This window comes from Nomascus leucogenys, chromosome 7b (assembly GCF_006542625.1).
Source record: "Nomascus leucogenys isolate Asia chromosome 7b, Asia_NLE_v1, whole genome shotgun sequence".
Lineage (NCBI taxonomy): Eukaryota > Metazoa > Chordata > Mammalia > Primates > Hylobatidae > Nomascus > Nomascus leucogenys.
In genome coordinates, this window is record NC_044387.1 from 8,378,659 (window position 1) to 8,402,015 (window position 23,357).

At 50.2% G+C, this 23,357-nt stretch overlaps 4 protein-coding genes and 1 non-coding gene across 7 annotated transcripts in view; 2 read left to right on the top strand and 3 right to left on the bottom strand.

Moving 5' to 3' along the window:
• The window catches only part of LOC100579716, a 47,301-nt gene extending 45,991 nt beyond the window's left edge, over nt 1-1,310 (bottom strand). The window contains exons 1-2 of one of the 2 annotated variants that reach the window (XR_004030910.1): nt 1,078-1,310; nt 659-962 (exon numbers count right to left, since the gene is read on the bottom strand). The gene's annotated coding sequence lies outside the window, so the exon portion shown is untranslated. Of the gene's footprint in view, nt 1-658; nt 963-1,077 lie in introns of those variants that run through there. The other variant, XR_001116031.2, reaches the window with a different exon arrangement.
• NDUFA6 (NADH:ubiquinone oxidoreductase subunit A6) lies at nt 1,299-10,070 on the top strand. Its single transcript, XM_003264825.3, has 3 exons — nt 1,299-1,648; nt 8,416-8,531; nt 9,279-10,070. Exons 1-3 carry the CDS (start codon nt 1,432-1,434, stop codon nt 9,408-9,410), a joined length of 465 nt encoding a protein of 154 aa, XP_003264873.1. The 5' UTR covers nt 1,299-1,431; the 3' UTR covers nt 9,411-10,070.
• On the bottom strand, nt 6,424-15,963 carry SMDT1 (single-pass membrane protein with aspartate rich tail 1). Of its 2 annotated transcripts, none has more exons than XM_030815439.1 (3): nt 15,638-15,963; nt 13,526-13,666; nt 6,424-6,462 (listed from the first exon to the last, which is right to left on the bottom strand). In XM_030815439.1, the coding sequence occupies exons 1-2, from the start codon at nt 15,821-15,823 to the stop codon at nt 13,529-13,531; spliced, it is 324 nt and encodes a 107-aa protein (XP_030671299.1). In that variant the 5' UTR covers nt 15,824-15,963; the 3' UTR covers nt 6,424-6,462; nt 13,526-13,528. The 2 variants fall into 2 exon arrangements, with proteins under 2 accessions (XP_030671299.1, XP_003264878.1); XM_003264830.4 differs by lacking the exon at nt 6,424-6,462 and adding an exon at nt 12,233-12,471.
• Nucleotides 15,964-16,153: 190 nt separating this feature from the next.
• PHETA2 (PH domain containing endocytic trafficking adaptor 2) lies at nt 16,154-21,327 on the bottom strand. Its single transcript, XM_030815442.1, has 3 exons — nt 21,234-21,327; nt 19,920-20,001; nt 16,154-18,286 (listed from the first exon to the last, which is right to left on the bottom strand). The coding sequence occupies exon 3, from the start codon at nt 18,270-18,272 to the stop codon at nt 17,493-17,495; it is 780 nt and encodes a 259-aa protein (XP_030671302.1). The 5' UTR covers nt 18,273-18,286; nt 19,920-20,001; nt 21,234-21,327; the 3' UTR covers nt 16,154-17,492.
• Nucleotides 19,411-19,514, top strand: LOC115836182. The gene has a single exon (XR_004031167.1). It is a non-coding gene; the product is annotated as a small nucleolar RNA U13 (small nucleolar RNA).
• Nucleotides 21,328-23,357: the final 2,030 nt, after the last annotated feature.

Sequence of the window (23,357 nt, forward strand, 5' to 3'; positions counted from 1 at the left end):
CCATGCATGGTGGTGCGCACCGGTAATCCCAGCGATTCGGAAGGCTGAGGCAGGAGAATGGCTTGAACCCGAGAGGCGGAGGTTGCAGTGAGCCGAGATTGCACCATTGCAGTCCAGCCTAGGTGAGTCTCACTCTGTCTCAAAAAAAAAAAAAAAAAAAAAAAGGGTATATCAACACTATCTCACTGGTGTGTTGTGAGGCCTAGCCAAGTTAATGTACCTAGAGAACTAGAGAACAGTGGCTACTAAGGACATCTAAGGACACTTTATACAAACCTTAACTGTGTTACAACTTCTTAAGTCAGTACTGAGGTTCAAAAGCTTCCATTTTATTATTATGCTTTATAATTTATATATGTTACGTGCTTTCTTTTGTATAGCTCACTTGAATATACATATACATTTTAGAAGATAATAACGAAGAAAAAAGTATATCTGGTTTTTTAACCCTTCGAAATGGGAAAGTTTGGAGTAGATGCTCAGCCCTGGCCCCTGGCCCTTCCCCAATACTCACAGGCTCCTGTCAACTGCACCTTCAGAAAAAGACGGAGACTCTTAGGCAGGAGTCAGGCAGGTGGGGGGCGATCTGTCAGGTGACCTAGACTCTGGGCCACCTCAGTTTCCTCACCTGTAAAATGGGGATACTGATGGTACCTACCTGACCTATGAGAGCAGAGAACACTGAGATATCTTGCCCATGGCCTGCCGTTTGGTTAGCTGTCGTTTTCTCCTTGACACTTGTAGACTCCTCTTCATGTTTACACAACCTCAGCGGGAAAACGCCAGCGAAGAGAGACACCCAGAAGGGAGGATCTAAAGTTCCTTCCAGCTTCCAAATTCTGGGCTGGTTTTCACAGATCCAGGGCTCGGGATGCGAATGTCCCTGTCTACGATGGGGCTGCCGTTACAGCCTTCCTCCCGGGGCTCTGGAGACGCACCAGCGCTTTGACACCTCTCCTGCGCTAAGGAAGAGTTGGTTTACAGAAAAATAAGTATATCCTGGCCCTGCAGAAAGCCGCCAGGCGGCAGGGCAAGCCCCACCACAGCCCAGGCGCCATTATCTGCCTCAGCAGTTACCTCGGGGGCCCGCCGCGAGGAGGTTCTTCAAGGCCTGCGCCCACGGACACTACCAGGGAGCGCGGCGAGCAGCCGGATAGCAGGACGCTGAGGGAAGCCCCGCAGTCGCTCGGCGTCCCTGGCGCCAGCTCACGACCCAGCGACCTTCCCGCGGCCCGAGCGTCCCCTGGCGGCGACGCCGGCTCGTTAGAGCGACAGATAGGGTAGTCCAAAGGCCAATCGGCGTTTCTGTAGATGAGCATGCGCAGCCCCCACCGTTCGCTCAGCCAGAGAGAGGCTTCCCAGCCAATCCGAGAGCTTCAGAGTCATCCTCCCGCCCACCCAGCATACAGGCGGGGCGTTCCTCCTTAGCCAATGGGAAAAGACATTCGCCCGCGGTCCGCACGCGCTGCTTGCAAAGGGGTGGGGTTGTGGAGCGGATGCTTTGGCAAGATGGCGGGGAGCGGCGTCCGCCAAGCTGCTTCTACTGCCAGCACTTTCGTGAAGCCCATTTTCAGTCGGGACATGAACGAGGCCAAGCGGAGGGTGCGCGAGCTCTACCGCGCCTGGTATCGGGAGGTGCCGAACACTGGTGAGAGGTAGCGGCTTACGTGGGGACCCGGAGGCCGCCGCTCAAGGTCGTAGCCGGCCCGGCCGGGGTTTCTCATGGGCCGAGCTGAGGTCACCAACTTGGGCAGAGGCGACTGCGGGTGCTTCAGGGGAAGAGGTTCACCCGAGCCTACCATGGGCCGGACCCGGCGGCGGCGCGGGGGTCAGACCGGCCGTGCCCAGCATTCGTACGTGCCCTCGGAGCTTTGGTCTCTTGTCCCTCGCAATTGGCGGGAGGACGATGACTGTCAGTGACACACTCACTTTGTGGGTGAGGCAGCGGAGGTACCGAGAGGCGAAGTGATGTGCCCAGGGCCCAGGCCGAGCCACTGGTGTACCCAGAACCCAAAGTCTAGAGTTGCAGAGTGTAATTATAGATGCCTGTTGGATTTTTTGTGACAGAGTCTTGCTGTGTCGCTCAGGCTGGAGTGCAGTGGTGCGATCTCGGCTCACTGCAAGCTCCGCCTCCCGGATTCACGCCATTCTCCTGCCTCAGCCTCAGCCTCCCGAATAGCTGGGATTACAGGCGCCCGCCACCACGCCGGGCGTAATTTTTTTGTATTTTTAGTAGAGACGGGGTTTCACCGTGTTAGCCAGGATGGTCTCGATCTCCTGACCTCGTGATCCGTCCGTCTCGGCCTCCCAAAGTGCGAGAAAGAGGTGTTTTTGAGTGAGCTGGAGCACGGTGCCACTCCTCAGGGCTGTCCAGTCCCTGCTTGTGTGTGTGAAAAGGCGGTAGAATGTGGTGGTTAGGAGCACGGACTTTTCTTCAGGCGCTGCCCTCAACTAGCTATGTGACCTTGGGCCAGTTATTTCATCTATTCCTCAGTTTCTTCATCTTTAAAATGGGAATAATAATTCGTTCTTCAGAAAGTTACTGTATTAAGTTAAAATATCTAGAGTGCTTAGAACAGGGCTTGATGCATATTTAACTCATTAAATGTTAGCTGCTGCCGTTGTTTTTGTTGTTATTTTTGTTATTTATAGGGCTTACCTTAGCAGCAGCTTCCAAGCAGAACCCGGTTCTTTGACATATGAGAACTGTGTCTGCTCCACAGAGTCCCTGTCTTCAAGCTGACTTTTGGAAAAATTGCTACTGACCAGAACTTAAACCCACGCGATACTAGAGAAGGAGAAATTTGAGTGATCTGCTGGTTCAGGGACTGCAAATTCAGATGCCTTCAGGGGCAGGCAGATAAAAGATGTGTGTGGGGAGTGACTGTAGTAGTGTGTGTGTGTGTGTGTGTGTGTGTGTGTTTCGGGGTGGTGCATTCAAATTCAGAAGTTTGAAAACATAATGTTTGCCTGGCAGAATACTTCTAGGAGTACCCAGAACCCTCCCTGGTTGCAGGAGGAAGGTGCTGGGGGAAGGAGGGCCACATTCAAAAAGGGTGGCTTGTGAAGGGTAAATCAGTGGCCAAGTAGAAGACAGAACCCAGGTATCCTGACTCTGAGGATCCAGCTCTTTCTAAACCGACCCCTCCCAAGACCTTCCCTCAAATTCTGTTTTGGGAAGAAAGTCCCAAAGTCAGAAGGGTCTTGAGAGGAGGAAAAGTAGGCAGAGGGTTACAGGAGCCTAGAGAGCAAGGGAAGAGGAGAGAAAAGAAGGCATCAAGGAGTGTGCATCCCTATGGGGAAGATCAGTGATCTGTAGCTGGCCAGTTACTCAGACCTGTGCCACACGAGTTTTATGGTATCCATCATCAGGACTCCAGCTGAGGAATCAAATCAAGGAAGGGGGATAAGTAATAGTGTTGATAACTTAGAACAGCCTGAGGATTAATAAAAAAAAAAAGTAAAATTTTAAGTATTTAATGAAAAAAATAGTAATGATAACTCACTTTTTTTTTTTTTTTTTGAGACAGAGTCTCGCTCTTGTCTCCCAGGCTGGAGTGCAATGGCGCGATCTCGGCTCACTGCAACCTCCGCCTCCCGGGTTCAAGTGATTCCCCATGCCTCAGCCTCCCAAGTAGCTGGGATTATAGTTGCATGCCACCACACCTGGCTAACTTTTGTATTTTTAGTAGAAACGGGGTTTCACCATGTTGGCCAGGCTGTCTTGAACTCCTGACCTCAGGTGATCCGCCAGCCTTGGCCTGCCAAAGTGCTGGGATTACAGGCATGAGCCACTGTGACTGGCCAATAACTAACATTTATTGAAATGCTTACATATGACTCAGCACTATGCCTTATTTTAGGGTGGGCTCTAATAGTTTCCCTGCCTTGTAGATGAGAAAACTGAGGTACATAAACTTGTCTCAGATGGCATCATTAGGAAGTAGAAGAGCCTGCCTGTAAACCCCTAATACCCAGCTCTTAGCTCCTACTGCAATTTTCCCTGAATCTCCCAGGGCCCAGTTTTGCATGGGAGCACAGGGATAGAACTGCCTTTGAATCCTTCCTTTGAAAAAATATGACATGCTGTTTGCTGGCCGTAAGATAACAGGAGACTTTCTATAGAAACAGTTCATTCATTTAATTTCCATTTCATTAAGTATCTGTTGTACTTCAGAGTCAGTACTAGATGCCTAGAGAGATACAAAAATGAAATAAACACAACCCTGCCTTCAAGGGTCTGATGGTCTAGTCTTATGGTCTAGTCTACTATAGGCATATAACCAGATAATTAAACCCAAGGTATTATAGAGATAAGGGGAAAAAGTGTGACAATTTTAACAGCCAGCATTTGGATCATGCTTTACAAGGTGTCACTTGATTTTTCACTATATTCCTGTAAAAGAATTAGGTTAGAGTTTATTTTCTTTCCTTTTTTTTAGATGAGATGACAGGCTAAGGAGGCTGTACCCCAGGCAAGATCATGATTTATAATGATCTGGAGACCTTACCCAGCTTATTTGACCCCTAATCCCATGTTCTTTTCCATTATACCATGCTGCCTTCCCATCTAAGAATACAGGTCTTGTGCCTTGTATGAATGCAACCAAAATGAATTGGAGCAAATAGCTGAGAGCAGTATGGGATTGTCCTTCTGAATCTGTCAGAGCCTTCTGGACTCAGGAAAGCCTTAACAGTAACTTCAGAAAAGCACACAAAGACTGTGGAAAAGTCACCTTCACCCAAAAGGGGTACTTCCTTTTGAGCCTTCCAGATTTTTTCAAATTGAAATAGAAGTATTCAGGATTCAAAGAATAAGCCAGGAATCTGTGAGCTATGAAAGAACAACTGGAACTGATTTACACCAGGGTTTCTCAACAGTGGCATTTGGGCTGGACGATTGCTGTGCAGGGCTGTCCCCTGCATCGTAGGATGTTTAGCAGCATCCCTGGCCTCTACCCACAAGATGCCAGTAGCACCCACCCCATGGGTGTGACAACCAAAAATGCCTCCAGACATTACCAAATGTTTTGGGGGGCACAATCATTGCTGGTCTGCCACGGATTTAGACCAAAGTACAATTCAGTCTACGGCTAGGCTATTTCCATTTGCTTTTCTGCAGCCTTTCTCATTGGTTGGGGGGTGCATTCAGAGTGTTGGGATGGGAGGAGGGAGCCTGGGACAGACCTATGGAATTTGTCTTTCTAGAGACAAGGGTTCTTAATCTGAGGATGGGAACTCAAGGATCTGTAACCTCCTGAAACTGTAAGTAAAATGTTGCATTTATGCATGTGAACATTTTGCTGAAGAGAAGATTCATTACCCAGTGCCCTGCTGTGTAGTAGTTCAGGAGATAATGAGGAATGGGAGCTGATGGGCACAAGCTCCCATAAGTATGCCCAGAGAAATCTTGTTTTTTATTCCCAAGGTTGGGCAGGAATCTAAAATAAAAAATGCAGGAAAGATAAGCACTGATAGTAGGGGAAGATTCCTCATAGTCCCTTCCTTAAAAGAGCACTGGATTGTAAATTTAAAAAAAGCAACCCTGGATTCTAGGCACACGTGTACCAAGGACAGGTTTGGTCAGGTGTGCTAGCTTACACTTGTATTCCCAGCACTTTGGGAGGCAGAGGCAGAAGGATCCCTTAAGCCCAGGAGTTCAAGACCAGCTTGGGCAATGTAGTGAGACGCCTGTCTCCACAAAAAACTAAAAAAGTATGGGCCTGGTGGTGCGTGCCTGTAGTCTCAGCAACTTGGGAGGCTGAGGTGGGAGAATTGCTTGAGCCCGGGAGGTTGAGGTTGCAGTGAGCTGTGATCATGCTATTACACTCCAGCCTGGGTGACAGACCAAGACCCTGTCTTAAAAAAATAATAATAAAATAAATCTCAGGTTCCGTATTAGTTTGCATTTATTTTTGCATCTGTCTTCTTATTGCCCTTTGTCTGCTCTTTACTGGAACTCCTAATATACCTTGGTGAACAGCCCTGTGGGGGGTAGAACTCAAATTTATAGTGTTTGCCATTTTCCGTGGTATAAATACTCCCACCATGATTGATTTTTAAGTGAAGTCAGTGTGTACGGATTTGGGAAGAGATATGTGTAACTGGCTCTCCATGAGAGCCTGCTCCAGCACACCCTGGACACTTACTTCTAGTGAATGATCCTCTGTCCTCTGTGGTGTTAACATTGACCTATCAAGCTGAGATGCCAGTTCTCCTAGTAGATTTCTGCTGTTGCTTTTTCCTTGGTTGGATCAGAAACTTTGTTTTCTTTGCAACATGGCCTGATATATCCTTCAGCAGAGGCTTTATTTTTCTATCACTGTCACTAAGTTAGGAGTATAAAGATTCAGGTGAGGTGCAGTGGCTCATGCCCATAATCCCAACACTTTTTTGGAGGTCAAGGATTGCTTGAAGCCAGGAGTTCCAGACCAGCCTGGGCAACATACTGAGACCCGGTTTCTACAAAAAAAAAAAAAAATTTTTTAAGATTCAAACTTTATTGTTAATTCAGTCACAAAATGGCCTTCATCGTTTTCAGAGCTGGTTATGATAGTTCTGTGAGCCAGAGTGGACACGTCACGGGAATGGCCACAAGACAAAATATTCCAAAGGAATACACTGGTTTCCTTCACTACAGTGCTCATTCTAGCCTGGGAGCCTTGATTTTGCTGTCCCTACAGCCTAGTGTGCCTCTGTCACCCTATGTGTATCCCACCTAACACACAAGACCCTGTTCATGACCTTGTCATCAACACATCCACTGATGGCTGAGCATCCCAGGGGGTGGTAATGCATGTGACTAAAATGTAATTTTCAAAGGACATCCGTACATCTCATCTGAAGTTCCAGGTTACTGAGTCTTTGTCACTATTTTAGGAGCTTAATCAGGGATTGTTGAATATTATGATTTTATGTTTATATTCATAGCTGGCTGTCCCTCCAGTCAGAATTTAACACCTAAACAAGTGGAGCTACATCTTAAACTTTGCTTCCTCCAAGTAATCTAAGATGCTATTAATTGCTTATTGGATTGAAGCCTCCCTAACCTGCATAAACCCCTAGCAGTCTCCCTTAACTCAAAGTTTGTGTAGTACTTAATAGCCTAGGCCACATCATTTTACATTAATTTCAATCCTGTTTTCTTTTGCTGATTGTTCCATATAAAAATAATGCTAATGTCTATTGAGAGCTTATTCCATGTGAGGCACTGTTGTGAGCATTTTGCATTGTCTCATGAAATCTCCACAACAGCCCTGGAGTTATATGTGCTGTTATTGTCTTCATTTTATTGATAAATAGATACACTCAGCCAGGATAATGGCTCATGCGTGTAATACCAGCAACTTGCCGGGCTGAGAGGCAGGAGGATCATGAGGGCCCAGGAGTTCAAGGCTGCAGGTAGCTATGATCACACCACCTCACTCCAGCGTGGGCAACAGAGCAAGACCCTGTCTCTAAAAAAATAATTTTTTTCTTTTTTTTGAGACACAGTCTCACTCTGTCGCCCAGGCTGGAATGCAGTGGCACCATCTCAGCTCACTGCAACCTCCGCCTCCTGGGTTCAAGTGATTCTTCTGCCTCAGCCTCCCGAGTAGCTGGGATTACAGGCACCCGCCACCATGCCCGGCTCATGTTTGTATTTTTAGTGGAGATGGGGTTTCACCATGTTGGCCAGGCTGGTCTTGAACTCCTGACTTCAGATGATCCACCTGCCTCGGCCTCCCAAAGTGCTGGGATTACAGGTGTGAGCCACTGCGCCCAGCTAATAATTTTTTTTTTTTTGAGACGGAGTCTCACTGTGTCACCCAGGCTGGAGTGCAGTGGTGTGACCTCGGCTCACTGCAAGCTCAACCTCCCGGGTTCACACCATTCTCCTGCCTCAGCCTCCCAAGTAGCTGGAATTACAGGCACCCGCCACCACGCCCAGCTAATTTTTTGTATTTTTAGTAGAGACAGGGTTTCACTGTGTTAGCCAGGGTAGTCTCAATCTCCTGACCTCCTGATCCGCCCGCCTCGGCCTCCCAAAGTGCTGGGATTACAGGCGTGAGCCACTGCGCCCAGTCCCTAAAATAATTTTTTAAAAAATACTCTCAGGCACAAGAAAGTTAACTTACACAGGATCATATAGCTAACAAAAGTTGGGATTTGAACCCAGGTTGTTCAGACTCTTGAACAATGCTTTACTGCCTCTTCAAATTCAGTGGTCTTTTTCCCCAAACAATAAGTTCCTTGAGAGCAAATAGCATGAATCACATGTCTCATCCTCAGGCACCTAGCCTAGGGTCAGGCTAACTTTTGGTGAAGAAATGAATGGGCAACCTGTATGTGTTCAATGAGTATCATTTGACTCTAGGTTTTAAAAACATGTTTTAACCATACAATTTCTACCCTGAGTCATGTTTTTCTCTCTAGTGCACCAATTCCAGCTGGACATCACTGTGAAAATGGGACGGGATAAAGTCCGAGAAATGTTTATGAAGAATGCCCACGTCACAGACCCCAGGGTGGTTGATCTTCTGGTCATTAAGGTAACTGACCCTCCCTGACCAATTTAAAAGATCAGCCAACTTGTCCACTACTTCTCAGTCTTTCCAAATGAACATTTTGTCTCCAAGTTTAGAAAGCAGCTACTGGTTCAGCAGTGATTATTGCTGTGTTTCAGAGAAATACTTGAACTTGGAGGTTATCATCTGGTTAAATAGATAAGATTCATCAAGGGAATATCCACTGGGACTTGCATTTTATAACCATAAAAAAAGATATAGGGAGGAAAGTTTGAACTCTTCTTGAACCTCATCCCTAGAAGTTACCACTTCATCTGAATGCCAGTTTACAGCTGGAAGAGGCAGTTAGGCTGGTTATGAGTCCTGTATAAATGGGGTCAAATCCTAGGGCTGATTCTGTCCCCCTGGCCAGTCACATTAGCATCAATGGGAGCTTTAGCATAGACCAGTCAGTAACAGAAGAAATGATAAGCAGAAACATAAGTTAAGCCAGTCAGGTTAGGTAGTCATGGGATAGGAGCCTGTTAACCTATATGTTTCTCCTCCTGGTACCAACTAACCACAGAGTTAAAGAATCTTTGAAAGGTCTCAGAAATCATTTACCCCAACCACCTCATTGTCCAGACATAGAAACTTTGCCCAGACAGAGTAGTTACTTGCCCAAGGTCATTCAACAAGTCCATGCTGAGCAGAGAATAGAATCCTGGCCTTCAGTGTCATATGCCTTCAACTTGACCACTTTGACTGATGACCTCTCTCCTCACTGTTCAGGGAAAGATTGAACTGGAAGAAACAATTAAAGTATGGAAGCAGCGGACACATGTTATGCGGTTCTTCCATGAAACAGAAGCGCCAAGGCCAAAGGATTTCCTATCCAAGTTCTATGTTGGCCACGATCCATGAAGTCATTCAGTGGAAAGGTGCACGTTGATACTATTTTAGAGCACAAATAAACTCACTATACGATGGTCACTTTGTGATAGAATTCCATTGATGAACCAATTTTCTGCAGCCTTTTTGCCTGAGCAAGTGGGGCTTTGGTATACACACCACCTGTTCTTTCCCTTTTCTTGAAATGCGGTGTTTGCTGTAAATTGGATTGAATTATTTTTCTCAGAGCCTTGCATGTCAGTAAACAGGAAGGAAGGAGGCCATCTGTTCAAAAACTGTGACACTGGGCATGAGGCTGGATGACTTGTTAATGTAGTTGTTTCTATAGCCCCTATGATTAGACAGCGTAGTGTCAGGGCACAGATTATCCAAAATTAGCCAGCTCTTGCTGTCAGAGAGGGATCAGAGCAGCACTAACAGGCGCAAAAGTAGAGCTGTCAAGATAGGCTAGTTTTCCTTGGGTTCTGAAGAAAATGGATGCGCAAAGGCTTGGCTCCGCTACTTGTAACAAGCTCCAGCCCTTAAAATGAAATTAACTTCCTACTCAGGCACCCTGCTAGGTGCACAGCTGTTCAATATACACACAGCGAACAGAAATATTCCTACTGTCTTTGGAAACTCTGGTGTACCTCTCGGTGGCAGAATAAACATCAACCCAGGTTCAAGAACTGATCTCTGTTTGGATAGTGGTCTTCTCTTGTCCTTCCCAGGGCAATCCAAATGATGGAGAAGGGGGTTTGGAATCTATAGGTATGATCACTGAGGACTCCCATACTTTTTTTTTTTTTTTTAATAGAGATGGGGTCTCTCCATTGCCCAGGCTGGTCTTTTTCTTTTTCTTTCTTTTTTTTTTTTTTTTGAGATGGAGTCTCGCTGTTGTTGCCCAGGCTGGAGTGCAGTGGCATGATCTTGGCTCACTGCACCTTCCACCTCTCGGTTCAAGTGATTCTCCCTGCCTCGGCCTCCCAAGTAGCTGGGATTACAGGCGTGGACCACCACATCCAGCTAGTTTTATATTTTTAGAAAAGACAGAGTTTCACCATGTTGGCCAGGCTGGTTTCAAACTCTTGACCGCACGCAATCCACCCGCCTTGGCCTCCCAAAGTGCTGGCGTGAGCCACCGTGCCCAGGCTGGTCTTGAACTCCTGGGCTCAAGTGATCCTCCTGCCTCAGCCTCCCAAAGTGTTGGGACTACAGGCATCAGCCATTGTGCATGGCCCCAAACCTTATGGCACCAAGGATCCCTTTATAATCTTTGCACCTAAGGAACCTGAGGGAAAAAAAGTGTTTTTGTGTTCTCACTCAATAACAATAAACACATAAGACTTCTGTGATCAAACGTATGAGGGTTTCTCCCCACACTAAGCAAGCAGTCAGTTCTGCAGCAGACACCAGCTGGCTGTCCTCCATTTCTCTTTGAACACTATCTACGTGGAGATAGCATCAGATTCCACAGGTTTGGGGCTCAGTCCCACAAGACTGCTCCCACCCCCATTAGACAACATTCGCAAGTCCAAGCCTCCAGAACTTCTGAGCTTCAAGTTCCCATGACCCCTTCTTTTTTTTTTTTTTTTTTGAGACGAGTCTCGCTCTGTCGCCCAGGCTGGAGTGCAGTGGCGCCATCTCCGCTCACTGCAAGCTCTGCCTCCCGGGTTCACACCATTCTCCTGCCTCAGCCTCCCGAGTAGCTGGGACGACAGGCGCCCACCACCACGCCCGGCTAATTTTTTGTATTTTTAGTAGAGACAGGGTTTCACCGTGTTAGCCAGGATGGTCTCCATCTCCTGACCTTGTGATCCGCCCGCTTTGGCCTCCCAAAGTGCTGGGATTACAGGTGTGAGCCACCGTACCTGGCCAACCCCTTCTTTTTAATTTGCTGGAGCAGCTTGCAGAACTCAGGGGAACACTTAGGTCCGTGTACTGGTTTATTATAAAGGATATCACAAAAGATACAGCTGAAGAGATGCATAGGGTGAGGTATAGAAGAAGGGGCATGGAGCTTCCAAGTTCTCTCCAGGCGTGCCACTTTCCAAAGCCAAGTGTTCTGTTCTCCAAAAGCTCTCTAAACCTGTCTTCTTGGGCCTTTTATGGAGACCTCATTGGATAGGGATGATTGAAGCATGGACAACGGTGGAGAAATGGGATTGGACAAAAGAGACATAATCTAATACAGATGGAGTGGGAAGTCCAACAAGGCCTGTCCACGTTTCTTCCTCCCAGGTATGGGGCAGAATCCCTTCTGAAATGGGGGTCTCATGACCTAAAATCAGACAAGGTAGGTCAGAGGATTCTTTTTATGGCCAACTCGAAGACGGGCAAAGGAAGATTATACTTTTAGTTTCTATGGCCTACCTTGGGGAGAAAAAGCAGCAGAAGGAGGTCAGGAGAAGATCTGAGAAAGAGACTGCTGTTTTCTGAGGCCCGAAGTGCCCAACATTATAACAAAAGCCTAAAACAAGGGTTTTGGGAGTTATAAGCCAGGAAATAGATGAAAACCTATATATATCCTCATATCACAGAACCCAAGTTTTGAATCATTCTAGTTATATTTAAGTAATACGCTAACAAGCAGAGCTGTCATGACTGGCACTGAACACAGAATGGCATGAGGCTTTAGTTAGCCCATGTAGCTTTCTTAAGGGAAAATGCACAGTTTCTGTTGGGCTTTTGTAAACAATAAAAATAGTTCCCAGGGCTCCAGAATAGTTCACCAGGCTCCACTGCAGCCTGGATAGCCTGGGCCTATGTTTCTCCCATAAATATAGGACAGCAGAGACAACTGCACCAACTAGAACCTAGGCATACTGAGAAACTGCAGCCATCACTCAGTCACACACAGCTGATATTTATTATGTTTATTCATAATTTGATTGCTTGTTTGCGCAGTGCTTAGTGGACAGCACATCTCAGGGAGCCTCTCAGAGCCTGGGGTGGGATATGGTCATGGACCATACAGGAAGCTTCACCAGACTGGGAGGCTGGTGATAGGGAAGGCCTTTCTGCTGATAGGGAAGGCAGAGAAGCTGAGAGCATCACCATTTCTTCAGTTAGTGCTTTCTCCTTTCTGTAATTCCTGGAAGAAAGGAAAGCAGCAGTGAACTGGGCAACAGCATAGTCTTTCATCCACAGACTGAAAGAATTCCACAAAGTGCTTCTATCAAACATGGCAGGAGAAAGGCAGCTTTGAGCACGTTTGATTGTTTATGCGCACATTAACTGGGCATTCACCATGGGCCAGGCACTGGGGGCCCAAATGTATAAAAAACGTCCCCTGCCAGCAAGAAGCTCAGAGTCTAGTAAAATTTTGGTTTGTGTGTGTTTGGCCACATAATACCGAGTATTTGAAGAGAGGTACTGGTTGCTCAGAGGAAGGAGCCATCAACTTTCAAATGAAAGGAGGAAGGAAGACTTCAAAGACACTGTAGGATGGGTGGAATTAAGACCCAGAGCTCTGGGAAAGAGCCTTCCATGTGGGAGGAACAATGAGCCAATGTTTGGGGGTGGGTATGAGCATGAAAACTCAAGAAATGGTGAATACTGGGAATCGGCGTGTGGCTGGAAATATGGAAGAAGAGACTGGAATAAGAGGTGTGACCAGATTATGGCAGCCTTGAATGCCAGGCTAAGGAGTCAGGAGTGTCCTCATCTCTGACAGAATGCCATGCAGCACATATTAGAGCACATGAAGTCGGCTGGGCGCAGCGGCTCACGCCTGTAATCACAACACTTTGGGAGGCCAAGGTGGGTGGATCACCTGGGGTCGGGAGTTTGAGACTAGCCTGACTAACATTGAGAAACCCCGTCTCTACAAAAAATACAAAATTAGCCGGGCATGGTGGCGCATGCCTGTAATCCCAGCTACTCGGTAGGCTGAGGCAGGAGAATCGCTTGAACCTGGAAGGCAGAGGTTGCAGTGAGTCGAGATCATGCCATTGCACTCCAGCCTAGGCAACAAGAGCGAGACTCCGTCTCAAAAAAAACAAACAAACAAACGAAAACATTAGCCACCAAGTGGGTCAATTCATTAATGCTTCTGCCCCCAGTGTCCAAATGCTGCTACCAGGCCAGACTGCATCACAGATGCTCCACCCTGCTTCCTGGTCCATCTAGGGTAAAGCAAGTCTTACCTGTTAGTCATCATCATCATCATCCTCTGGAACAAAAATGTCATGTTCCTCAAGTAGAGCAGCAAAGTTCTTGCTAATGAGTGTCCCGACATAGAGAAAGGGGATCACAATGCAGAACACACGGAGAAGGCCGAAGGACATCTGCAGAAGGTCAGAGTGGCAGCTGTGAGCTCCAGAGCCCACTCTGGCAGGACCAAAGAAGACCGGGCCCTCTCACGGACATACCCTCAGACCCATCATAAGCAACTTGATTTTAAAGTCCTTGGAAAAATTCAGGGCAAGAAAAGTAATTAGAAAAGGAGAAGGCCAGGCGGCGTCACTCACACCTTTAATCCCGGCACTTTGGGAGGCCAAAGCGGGTGGACCACCTGAGGTCAGGAGCTTGAGGCCAGCCTGGCCAACATGGTGAAACCGTCTCTACTAAAAATACAAAAAATTGGCCCAGCATGGTGGCGCGCGCCTGTAATCCCAGCTACTCGGGAGGCTGAGGCAGGATAATTTCTTGAACCCAGGAGGCAGAAGTTGCAGTGAACCAAGATTGCACCATTCCACTCCAGCCTGGGCGACAGAGTGAGGCTCTGTCTAAAAAAAAGAAAAAAGGCCGGGCGCAGTGGCTCACACCTGTAATCCCAGCACCTTGGGAGGCCGAGGCAGGTGGATCACGAGGTCAGAAGTTCGAAACCAGCCTGGCCAACATAGTGAAACCCCGTCTCTACTAAAAATACAAAAACTTAGCCGGGTGTGGTGGTACACGCCTGTAGTCCCAGCTACTTAGAAGGCTGAGGCAGAAGAATCACTTGAACCCGGGAGGCGGAGGTTGCAGTGAGCCAAGATTGTGCCACTGTACTCCAGCCTGGGTGACAGAGTGAGACTCCGTCTCAAATGAAAAAAGAAAAGGAGATAAAGTGACTGTTATGGCCATCAAAGTGGACGAAAAGTCCACTGGAAAGAAAAGTCTAAGGCACCCAAGACATCTAAAGTTAGGACACAGCCTGCTAATTACTTTAAATCCCTACAGGCAATCGGGTGCACCAGTACTAGGAGGGCCAGACTACAGTGAGCTCTACCTGAACACGAAATACACGAAAACCGATGACAGAAAGATGTACAGTGAAGGGATATTCTATACAGTTCACTAAGTAACAGGTTCCCTGATGCCTGAGAAATTTGATTTAAAAATTTTAGAAACAGATGTATTTGAAAGTGGGCATGTATTTACACTCAAAGACTATTTAGATGGATTGAGAGAATGTCAGTAAAATCTCAGCAACATTTCTCTCGTATTCCTAGAATTAAAAAAATTTTTTTTCAACTGTTTTGATAAGGCAGGTCTTTCCCAACATGGACCTACAGTCAATTGTGTGAGTTAGCATAGGCCAGACTAGCTTTAAGAGAATTTGTTTTTTTAACTCCCACACCACACAGCCCTGCAGTCGTAAAGCAAACTTTTGTTTGATATAAGGGACTGTTTCCGTTTTCCCTAGAAAAACCCAAGCATGTGATAGCGTTCAGTGTTGGAAAAAGATAGGACCTGGTGGAGACGGTACCAGGAAGAAACCCGGATGCAGCGGCCTCAGCGCTGGCCTTGGATACTAGCTTCACCGCTCTAGCCCGATTCTTCATTTGAAAAACCGTGATTGTAATAATTCCCTGCACATATATCAGGACTGTAAATCACATGAATTAAATACTAGGTGACAACTAATAAAAAGATGAGGCCTGTCCCACGTACCCTTTATTTACAGAGTCCTTTCAAAATTCATATTTCATCTCATAAACTAGGAGACAGGCAGGGCAGACATTACAGGACTGGTCTAAGCTAGAAGCACACGGCCTAGTCTTCTGACTCCAGAGGAGCAGAGCACCGCACCTCTCACGACAAGCTAATGTAAAAGGCCAACTTCCTCAGCGTTTGCCCCCCATCTTCTGTCTACCTACCATTTTCTACACACCTGTCAAAATTAGCAACTCATTAGCGTATTCTTGGTCCGCCTTCCAGTCTACGGTAATCGTTATGATTGGCCTTGGCTCCTGTCAATCAGCGCCTCCCTCACGCACTCCCCGCAATGATTGGCCTCAGCCCCTTCGCCCCGTCTCCAGGAAGACACTCACTTTCACCGGTTTGGGCAAAATGGCGCCGCTGCGGGTAACGATGACTGACCTCGACGGTACCAGGCTCTGGCCTGAACCGCTCCGTGCGGCGGCGACATCGCCATCTTTCCTCAAGCTAGGCCCGCTCCGGAGAGCCCCGGACCTGAGGGGTGCCAGTACTAGCCAGCGAGCCGCTCCGGACGCCATGCCCCCAGCTCCGCCCCTCACCCGAGCACCCGGACCCCACCGCCCGGCCCTGGTGCCGCCCTCGGGAAGAAAGCCGCCCGAAGCCTCGCGGGAGTTTGAGGAGTACACGAGAGGCCCAGCCCCCCCACTCGCGCAGTGCCGGCGGCTCCTGGGGCGGCGGGAGGGAGGTGTTTGTCAGTAGCCGGCGTGGTGGCGTCATGAGAGCGGCGGCGTCGCCCCGGCCCTCTCCGTCCGCGTCCTGCTGGGCGTGGCCGCAGTCCTGGGTCCGCCCGGCCGTCAGAACAGGCCTCAGCGGCCGGCTGTGGAAATAAACCCAGGGAGCCGAAGGAGTAATAACGAAAAAGCTTTACTAGTGTTTTAACCGTGTACAAAACACTGTAGCAATAAGAAAAAGGCCCGTGCTGTGTTTAAACAAAATGCAGTGGCTGCGGGGCTTCCAGGCAGGGCTGGGGAACAGGCCGGGCGCCCGCCTTGGGCGCATCTCCGCCTCCTGGGGGTAAGAGGCTCAGAGTCTACCCCTTAGGCCTAGTTGGATGCGGGTCGGTCCTGCCCAAGGCCCCAGTGAGGGGAGCCAAGGCTAGGAAGGGGCAAGATATATGTGTTTGGGAGCGGGTGTCTGCGTCTTCCCCCTGGGGCGTCAGTACGGTCAGGCTCTGGTTACCCAGCTGCTTTGCCTCCCGATATTGGGAAGAGTAGCAAGGAGAGGTCCTGGCACGTACACCCTGGGTGACAAACAGGGCTATGAGAGTTCCCAGGTGGTTTCTCGAGCAGCTTCAGTTTACCGGAGCCCAGCCAGGAGAGAGAATTTTAGCACAGGAAATGGAATCCCGTGCCCAAGCTCCTAGAATACCCAGGACTGAGAACCAAAGCAACAAATTCCCCAGGGAGCCACACTGCCTCACCACCTCTTCTTTAACCCCTCACTTGGCAGCTCCAGGAGCTGGCTGCTGAAGACAGAGTACAGGAGGCCATTTCGTTGACATAAAAAAGCTACAAGCCCCTTCTGGGGCAAGGTCCAGCATCATCTGTTAACAGGGTAGCCAGGGAGAAAGGATGGGACCCCAACACTCTGAGCAGACTAAATCTCTCTTCACTGGCCGAAGATCCTCTGCCTCAAAGGGCCCTATCCAAACTGCTGAGTGAGGATCCCATCCCCAATCTTCCCACCCCCTCAGGAAGAGCTGGGTCCCAGAAACTGCTGTGACACAATAAATCCACTTTCTCTGACAATGGCAGAGCCTCAAGGCCATACTGCAGCCTACCTCGAATTTAAATGCACACGAGACTCCCCAGGTGGGAAATTATGGCTCTAGAGCCTGGTGTGTAGGTCAAAGCTAGGGCAAGCCTGTGACACTCTCAGGTGACATTTCCCACTTCCTTCATTTCATTAACATCCCTTGGGAGGGGGCAGTCAGGCCAGTGCAGTCACAGGAGATTGGGGTCTTCCTCTGTGGCTGCTAAGTCTCTGGACCTCAGGAAATAAAGAGGATGGAAGGAATGGTCCCTCAGTCCCTTCTAGACACATGGGTGGATCTGGAACCTGGAGAATGCCTAAACAGCAGGAAGAAGAGAACCCATGTCCTCTTTCAAAACGCAACCTTGGAAATGGGTAAACATTTAACTCCTGAAAAAGAACTGGCCCTGGTTTCCTGACTCAAAGGGCCCAGACTTAGGGCCTATCCTGTTCCTCACGTTTTGGCTGGCTCCCCTGGGCCCTCTGCTGCCAACACTGCCGCAGCTCCACGATCTCCTGGCCATACCAGTCATGCAGGGTAGAGAAGCAGGAGGTCTCAGGGGACACGGGGCTCTGCCCCCTGCCTAGGAGGAGGCTGGCAGGGCCCTGCAGCTCCCACTCAGCCAACCCCTGCCCTGCAGACCTGCTGCCCGCTTCTTCAACCAAGCCCACAGGGCTGCTGTCCTTGGAGAAGGAGTGGCCATTCTCCAGGCCCGCAGATCGGTGGTTAGGAGCCTGTGGCTTACAGCGGCTGGCAACAGACTTCCACGATGAGTGGCGTTGCAAAGCCAAGCTCTGGCATGCGTCCTGCAACTGGCTCTCCAACTCGCGTACCACCAGGCGCATGTAGCCAAAGCTTGCCCGGGACAGCGCCTTCACCCAGGCCTCCTGAGCCGCCGGCCCTTCTGCGGCCAGCAGGTGTGGGCGAACTCCAGGGGCATCAAAGCAGATGGCAAAGGCAAACTCCTCGGGCACGGGAGCCTCGGCCAGTTCCACTGTGCAGCCTTCCAGCACCACCAGGCTCAGCGGGGCCCGGCCCTCGCGACTCTCAAAGGAGAATAGCAGGTTGCCCTTGAGGACAAACCAGCATCTTCGGCCAGTGCCACTGGGGGTCGGTGGGGTCCCTGGGCCCCCCCAGGTGCGTAGGAAGCCCATGTGGTCTGCTGGGGAGTCGCTGAGTGCATAGTGGGCTACACTCCTCTCGTTCAGCTTCATGGCTCCCACAGGAACTGTGAGGCGAGAGAGATGGCAGCAGATCAGAGAGGGAAGTGGTTCCGTGCCTCCCTGGGGAAGAGCACTGGCTCCGGAGGCAATCTGGACCCCAGCCCTGGGGCTCCTACTCGCTTGCTGTGTCCCCAAGGCCCCTAAAGTCACCTGAGAAGTGGGCTCGTCTTTCCTTCCTTTTCTCTCAAAGGGATGTTGTGAGGATCATGCAAAAAAAAAACTGGACATAGGCGGACTTGGAGAAAAGAATAACGAGATTGCATCAGACAGGAGGCATGGCAGGACCTGGGCACGGCTTTCTAAAATCCAAAGAAACAGGCCCCAGCTGAGCTGAAATGGACCCCAGACCCATCAAAACCACTGTGCTTAAACTATCCCCTAATCTGGGGTCCTCTCAACTCCAGCTCTGAGGCCAAGCTTCCAGGGTTTCCATGACCCTCCTGGGCCTCTACTGGCCTCTTATTTGCATATAGCAGTTGAATCTTATTGACCTACAGGCAGAAGCTGAGGCACAAAATATAACTTTAAAGAGTTTACTTGAGGGAGAGTAAGGACAACTGCCCAGAACAAACTTCTAAGTTGCCGTGGGGTGTGCTGCGTTGGGCCTTTCCTACAATCAGGTTTCTATAGGCAGAAGGGGGCAAGGATGACAAAGTTGTTTGGCAGGAATTCTCCTTGGCTTATAGAAATAATATCGATTGGTGGGGTGTGGTGGCTCACATCTGTAATCCCAGCACTTTGGGAGGCCAAGGTGGGTGGATCACCTTAGGTCAGGAGTTCGAGACCAGCCTGGCCAGCATGGTGAAACCCTGTCTCTAAATACAAAAATTAGCCAGGCATGGTGGCGGGTGCCTGTAATCCCAGCTACCCAGGAGGCTGAGGCAGGAGAATTGCTTGATCCCAGGAGGCAGAGGTTGCAGTGAGCCGAGATTGTGCCATTGCACTCCAGCCTGGGTGACAAGAGAGACTCCATCTCAAATAAAAAAAAAAGAAAGAACATTGATTAGTGATTGGCTATGCTTGTTGAACTATAGGGTATGAACTATAGGGTGTCCAGTGTACAGCATTTTATGGCTACTTGGTGTCACTCTAGAGCCACATATCAAGTGGCATCAAGAGGTAATTCTTGATCCTTTTGTAGTTCATGAGCATGATGATTGGGTGTTCACGTGCATGTGTGAGCCGTGCCACCCTCGAACCTTGTTACCATGTGGGCACATCACCGACCTGACATGAAGAAAAGAAAAGCAAAAAAAGAGAAAAAAAGATAATTCTTTAGCTCAAGGGAGGAGTAAGACTTGACAGCTGTTGCGTTTCAATATGTCTGGGCCTGATTATTTAAAGGGGCTCCAATTCCTCAGATAAAACATTATTTTTCTCTTCGGTCTGCAGCCTTCAGGGCCAGATGGGGAGCTACTCTGTACACAAGAGTGTGGCACAAACCCAGGGTACAGCTGAGAAGAGCTAACCGCAGCCATTGAATGTGGGTGCCCCCAGCATCGTGAATGGCACTTAGTCCAACTATCCTTACTCATGGAAAACCAAGGCCCAGTGCAGTGAGGGGAACTTGCCCAAGGTTACATGGCCAATGAGACGCAGAGCTTCGTCTCCCAAATCCCTCACACTGTACCCACTTACCAGCAGGGCTCACTGGGGGAGGGCAGGGACCTCTTGTCTGGCCACACAGCTCAGCCCTTCGACCACCTGGTTCCCAGGGAGCCTGCAAAACAATTCTCAAGCCTAGTCAGCTTATCCCAAAGAATGAGAACTCCTACTCCACCTTCGAGGCCTAATCAAACCACAGCTTCCACCAGGAAGCCTTCCCTGACCCCTGAGAATCCCCCCACCCATCCACCCAGCCAGGAACCCCTGGGCAGCTTAAGGGGCTGGGTCCCCTTGTCTTGACCTTTACTCTTCAGACCCCAGCTCCCTGGCTGAGTCCAGGTCAGAGCTACATGTGCCCTCATGGTTCCTAGCTTTTCCCTTCTAGCACTTCCTGGCTTTAACTGAAGTCACCCAATCTAGGAGGCCTTCCATGATCACCATATCATCTAAGGTGGCCCTGACCACCAAGGTGGCCTGACCTAAGGTCACCTGACCAGTAGACCCCCCCATTTGTGGTTTGTTTCCTTCATCCCACGACGATGTCATTTGTGTTTACAGCACTGTTCCCAGCCCCAGAATGTCTAGGGTGGGGCTCGGCTAAGTTCCCAGGAGAACCCCAATACCCAGCACTGTACGGGGCTCAGAGAGGCCCTCAGGAGGGATCTGTTGAATTAATGGGGATACATCAGTGGACAAATCAAAGTCTCCCGCCCTCCTGGGGCCTACATTCCCACAGGTGGAAACACACTGTAGGCAAACAAAATAAATACTAATAAATTAATGAAAGAATAATTAGTGAAATAAGAGAGAATATAAGGACCGGTAATGCTAAGGGTTATGGAGAAAAACACGCCAGGCCCCTGGATGGGGAGAGAGGCCATTCCAGTACCGGTGGCCCAGGAAGGAGGAGGAGGAGATCACAGATGTTTGCCAGAGGAGTGGCCTCACTGGGGGTCCTGGGCCCAGCACTGGGGCACAGGGAGGGGGTGGGCAGCCCGTGCGGCCATGACCCCTCCCCTCCCCCGTGTCTGGGGAAGGGCGCTCCCTCCTCTCCACCAGTAGGGGGGCCAGGCCTCCGCACACCCGGCCTCCTGCCCGCCCCAGCGTCTTCCTGGATTCTTTTGTTGGAGGAGAGGCGGGCTGGGGGTGCGGGACCGCCGGGACAGTGGCCACTGCGGGGAGCCCCAAGCCGGCTGTCGCCCTAAACAGAGGTCACCTCGGTCAGGGTCTCCCTGGCTGCCGCCTCGGTTTCCCCGTCCTCGCGTCGGGGCTGTTCCCCGCCACTTCCCCGCGGCCACGCCTTCCCTGGGGCCACCTCCTCCCGGAGCCCGCCGGGCCCACTCTCACCTCCCGCTGCCGATCTCACCGAAGCCCAGGAGGGCGATCCCGGCTCGAGACCCCGCGCCTCCGCCTGGGCTGCAACGTGGCCGCGGGAGCCGGGAGACCCCGCCCGGGAGGCTGGAGTTAACGCCCCTCCCCGCCCAGTATTCGCCAGGCCCGGGATCTCCGAGGCCGCCTCGGGATCTGCCAGGGCGGGAAACTGAGTCCCGAGAGGGCGGTGAACTGCCCGTGCCGCAGCACTGGTCGGTGCGGGCGGCCTCGAACCCAGAGGCCCGCCTCGGACGGTCCGCAGGCCTCGGACCCAGCCCACCGTCCGGAAAACTCAGTCCTTCTCTTCCTCTCTGGTCCCCGTCTCCCTGCTCGGCCCACTTCCCCGGCAGAGCCAAACCAGGGATGTCTCTGGGCACCTCCTAAGGGCGGGCTCCTACATAGCCCGCGAGGGCCAGCCAAGCTTTCTTGGCCACCCACCGGGCCACCGGGGTCGGCTGATTTCTGCCTCTGGAAATTACCCGTTTCTGCTTCCCTGGCCTGAAACCCACCGGCGGCCCCCAGGCTCTGCACTAGTGGGTCGAGGAGGAGGCCTGCGGTGAAGGTCGCAGGAATGCACAACCAAACCCAAGAGACTGGAGCTTCTGGAAGGCCCCGGAAGCCGGAGGTGTCCTCGAACATCTGCCCATGAACTTGGCTCCCACCTCAGAGCCTTTGCCCTTGCAGTTCCTGCAGCCTAGAATGGCCTTCCTTCCCACCCCCAACCGCAGCTCCACTCCTCAGGACGCCTCTGGACGCAGATTTGAGTCTCTGCTCAGTGGTCCCCTCTGGGGCCATTGTAAAGCAACCTGCCCTGCAGTCTCTGTCCCATCCCTGGGGTGTTATTTCCATCAGAGCACTCACTGCTAGAGTAAACTTTCCTAGGCTCATGCTTTTATGTTCTTGTTTATTGCCTGTCTCCCCTACTAAATTTTATTCAGTTAATACTGTACACCATAATAAATGTGTTAGAAGGCAATAAGTGGCATGGAAAAACAGAGGAGGGTAAGGGAGACTGGAAATTGTGGGAGTAGGGAGGTTGCAATTGCAAATAGAGTGGTCAGGGTAGGCCTCACTGAGAAAGTAACATTGGACAAATACTTGAAGGAAATGAGGGAGCCAGCCATGCCAATTCCAGGCAGAGGGAACAGTCAGCTCAGTGGCCCTCAGGCCTGTTGTGTTTGAGGACCTGCAAGAAGGCCAGTGAGGCTGGGAGGCCTGGGGAGGGGCAGACAGTAGGAGGTGGGGGTGGAAGGGGTGGGATGGGGCTCTGTAAATCTGGGAGGGCTGTTACTCTAGACAGGGCTGTGAGGAGGGACCTGAGCGATTTGAAGGCATACTCTGGCTTCTGTGGCGAGAATCAATGTCAGTGGAAGCTGGAGACCAGTGAGGAGCCTGCTGCCACTATCCAGGTGAGATGTCACAAATGCGGCGAGAGCAGGGAGGGAGAGGCAGCCAGATTTAGAATGGCTTTTGAAGGTAGAGAACACAGGATTTGCTGAGGAGTTGGATGTGGGGAGTGAGGGAAACAGCAGGCAGGACTGCACAGTTTTGGCTTGAGCACCTAGGAGAGTTGTCATTATCTGAGATGTGGAAAGTGGCCGGTGCTTGGTCTGGATTATGTTTGAGACACCCAGTGGCCATATGAGTGAAGGTGCTGTTGGGGCTCAGAAAGCGATGCCTAAAAATATGGCACTTGGGCATGCTGAGTACTTTGAACCAAAGGACACTGGAAGAGCCTCAGAAGCAAAGTATCTCTTTGACCTTCTCCTGCCCCCCTTCTTTCTCCCGTTTTTCTCCTGCAAGGCAGGCCATAGAAACTAAAATTCCTCCTCCCTAAGGTGAGTTATAGAAACTACAAATATTGGCCGGGCACAGTGGCTCATGCCTGTAATCCCAGCACTTTGGGAGGCTGAGGTGGACGGATCACGAGGTCAAGAGATCGAGACCACCCTGGCCAACAGGGTGAAACCCCATCTCTACTAAAAATACAAAAATTAGCTGGGCGTGGTGGCATGTGCCTGTAGTCCCAACTACTTGGGAGGCTGAGGCAGGAGAATCACTTGAACCTGGGAGGCGGAGGTTGCAGTGAGCAGAGATTGC

Excerpts from the sequence above, each read along its gene's own strand:
- NDUFA6 (XM_003264825.3), top strand. The coding sequence starts at position 1,432 with ATGGGAAAAGACATTCGCCCGCGGTCCGCACGCGCTGCTTGCAAAGGG. Across the intron at positions 1,649-8,415 it reads TCGGGAGGTGCCGAACACTG|TGCACCAATTCCAGCTGGAC; the intron begins GTGAGAGGTAGC and ends TTTTCTCTCTAG. Across the intron at positions 8,532-9,278 it reads TTGATCTTCTGGTCATTAAG|GGAAAGATTGAACTGGAAGA; the intron begins GTAACTGACCCT and ends CTCACTGTTCAG.
- SMDT1 (XM_030815439.1), bottom strand. The coding sequence starts at position 15,823 with ATGGCGTCCGGAGCGGCTCGCTGGCTAGTACTGGCACCCCTCAGGTCC. Across the intron at positions 13,667-15,637 it reads TTTTGCCCAAACCGGTGAAA|ATGTCCTTCGGCCTTCTCCG; the intron begins GTGAGTGTCTTC and ends GACCTTCTGCAG.
- PHETA2 (XM_030815442.1), bottom strand. The coding sequence starts at position 18,272 with ATGAAGCTGAACGAGAGGAGTGTAGCCCACTATGCACTCAGCGACTCC.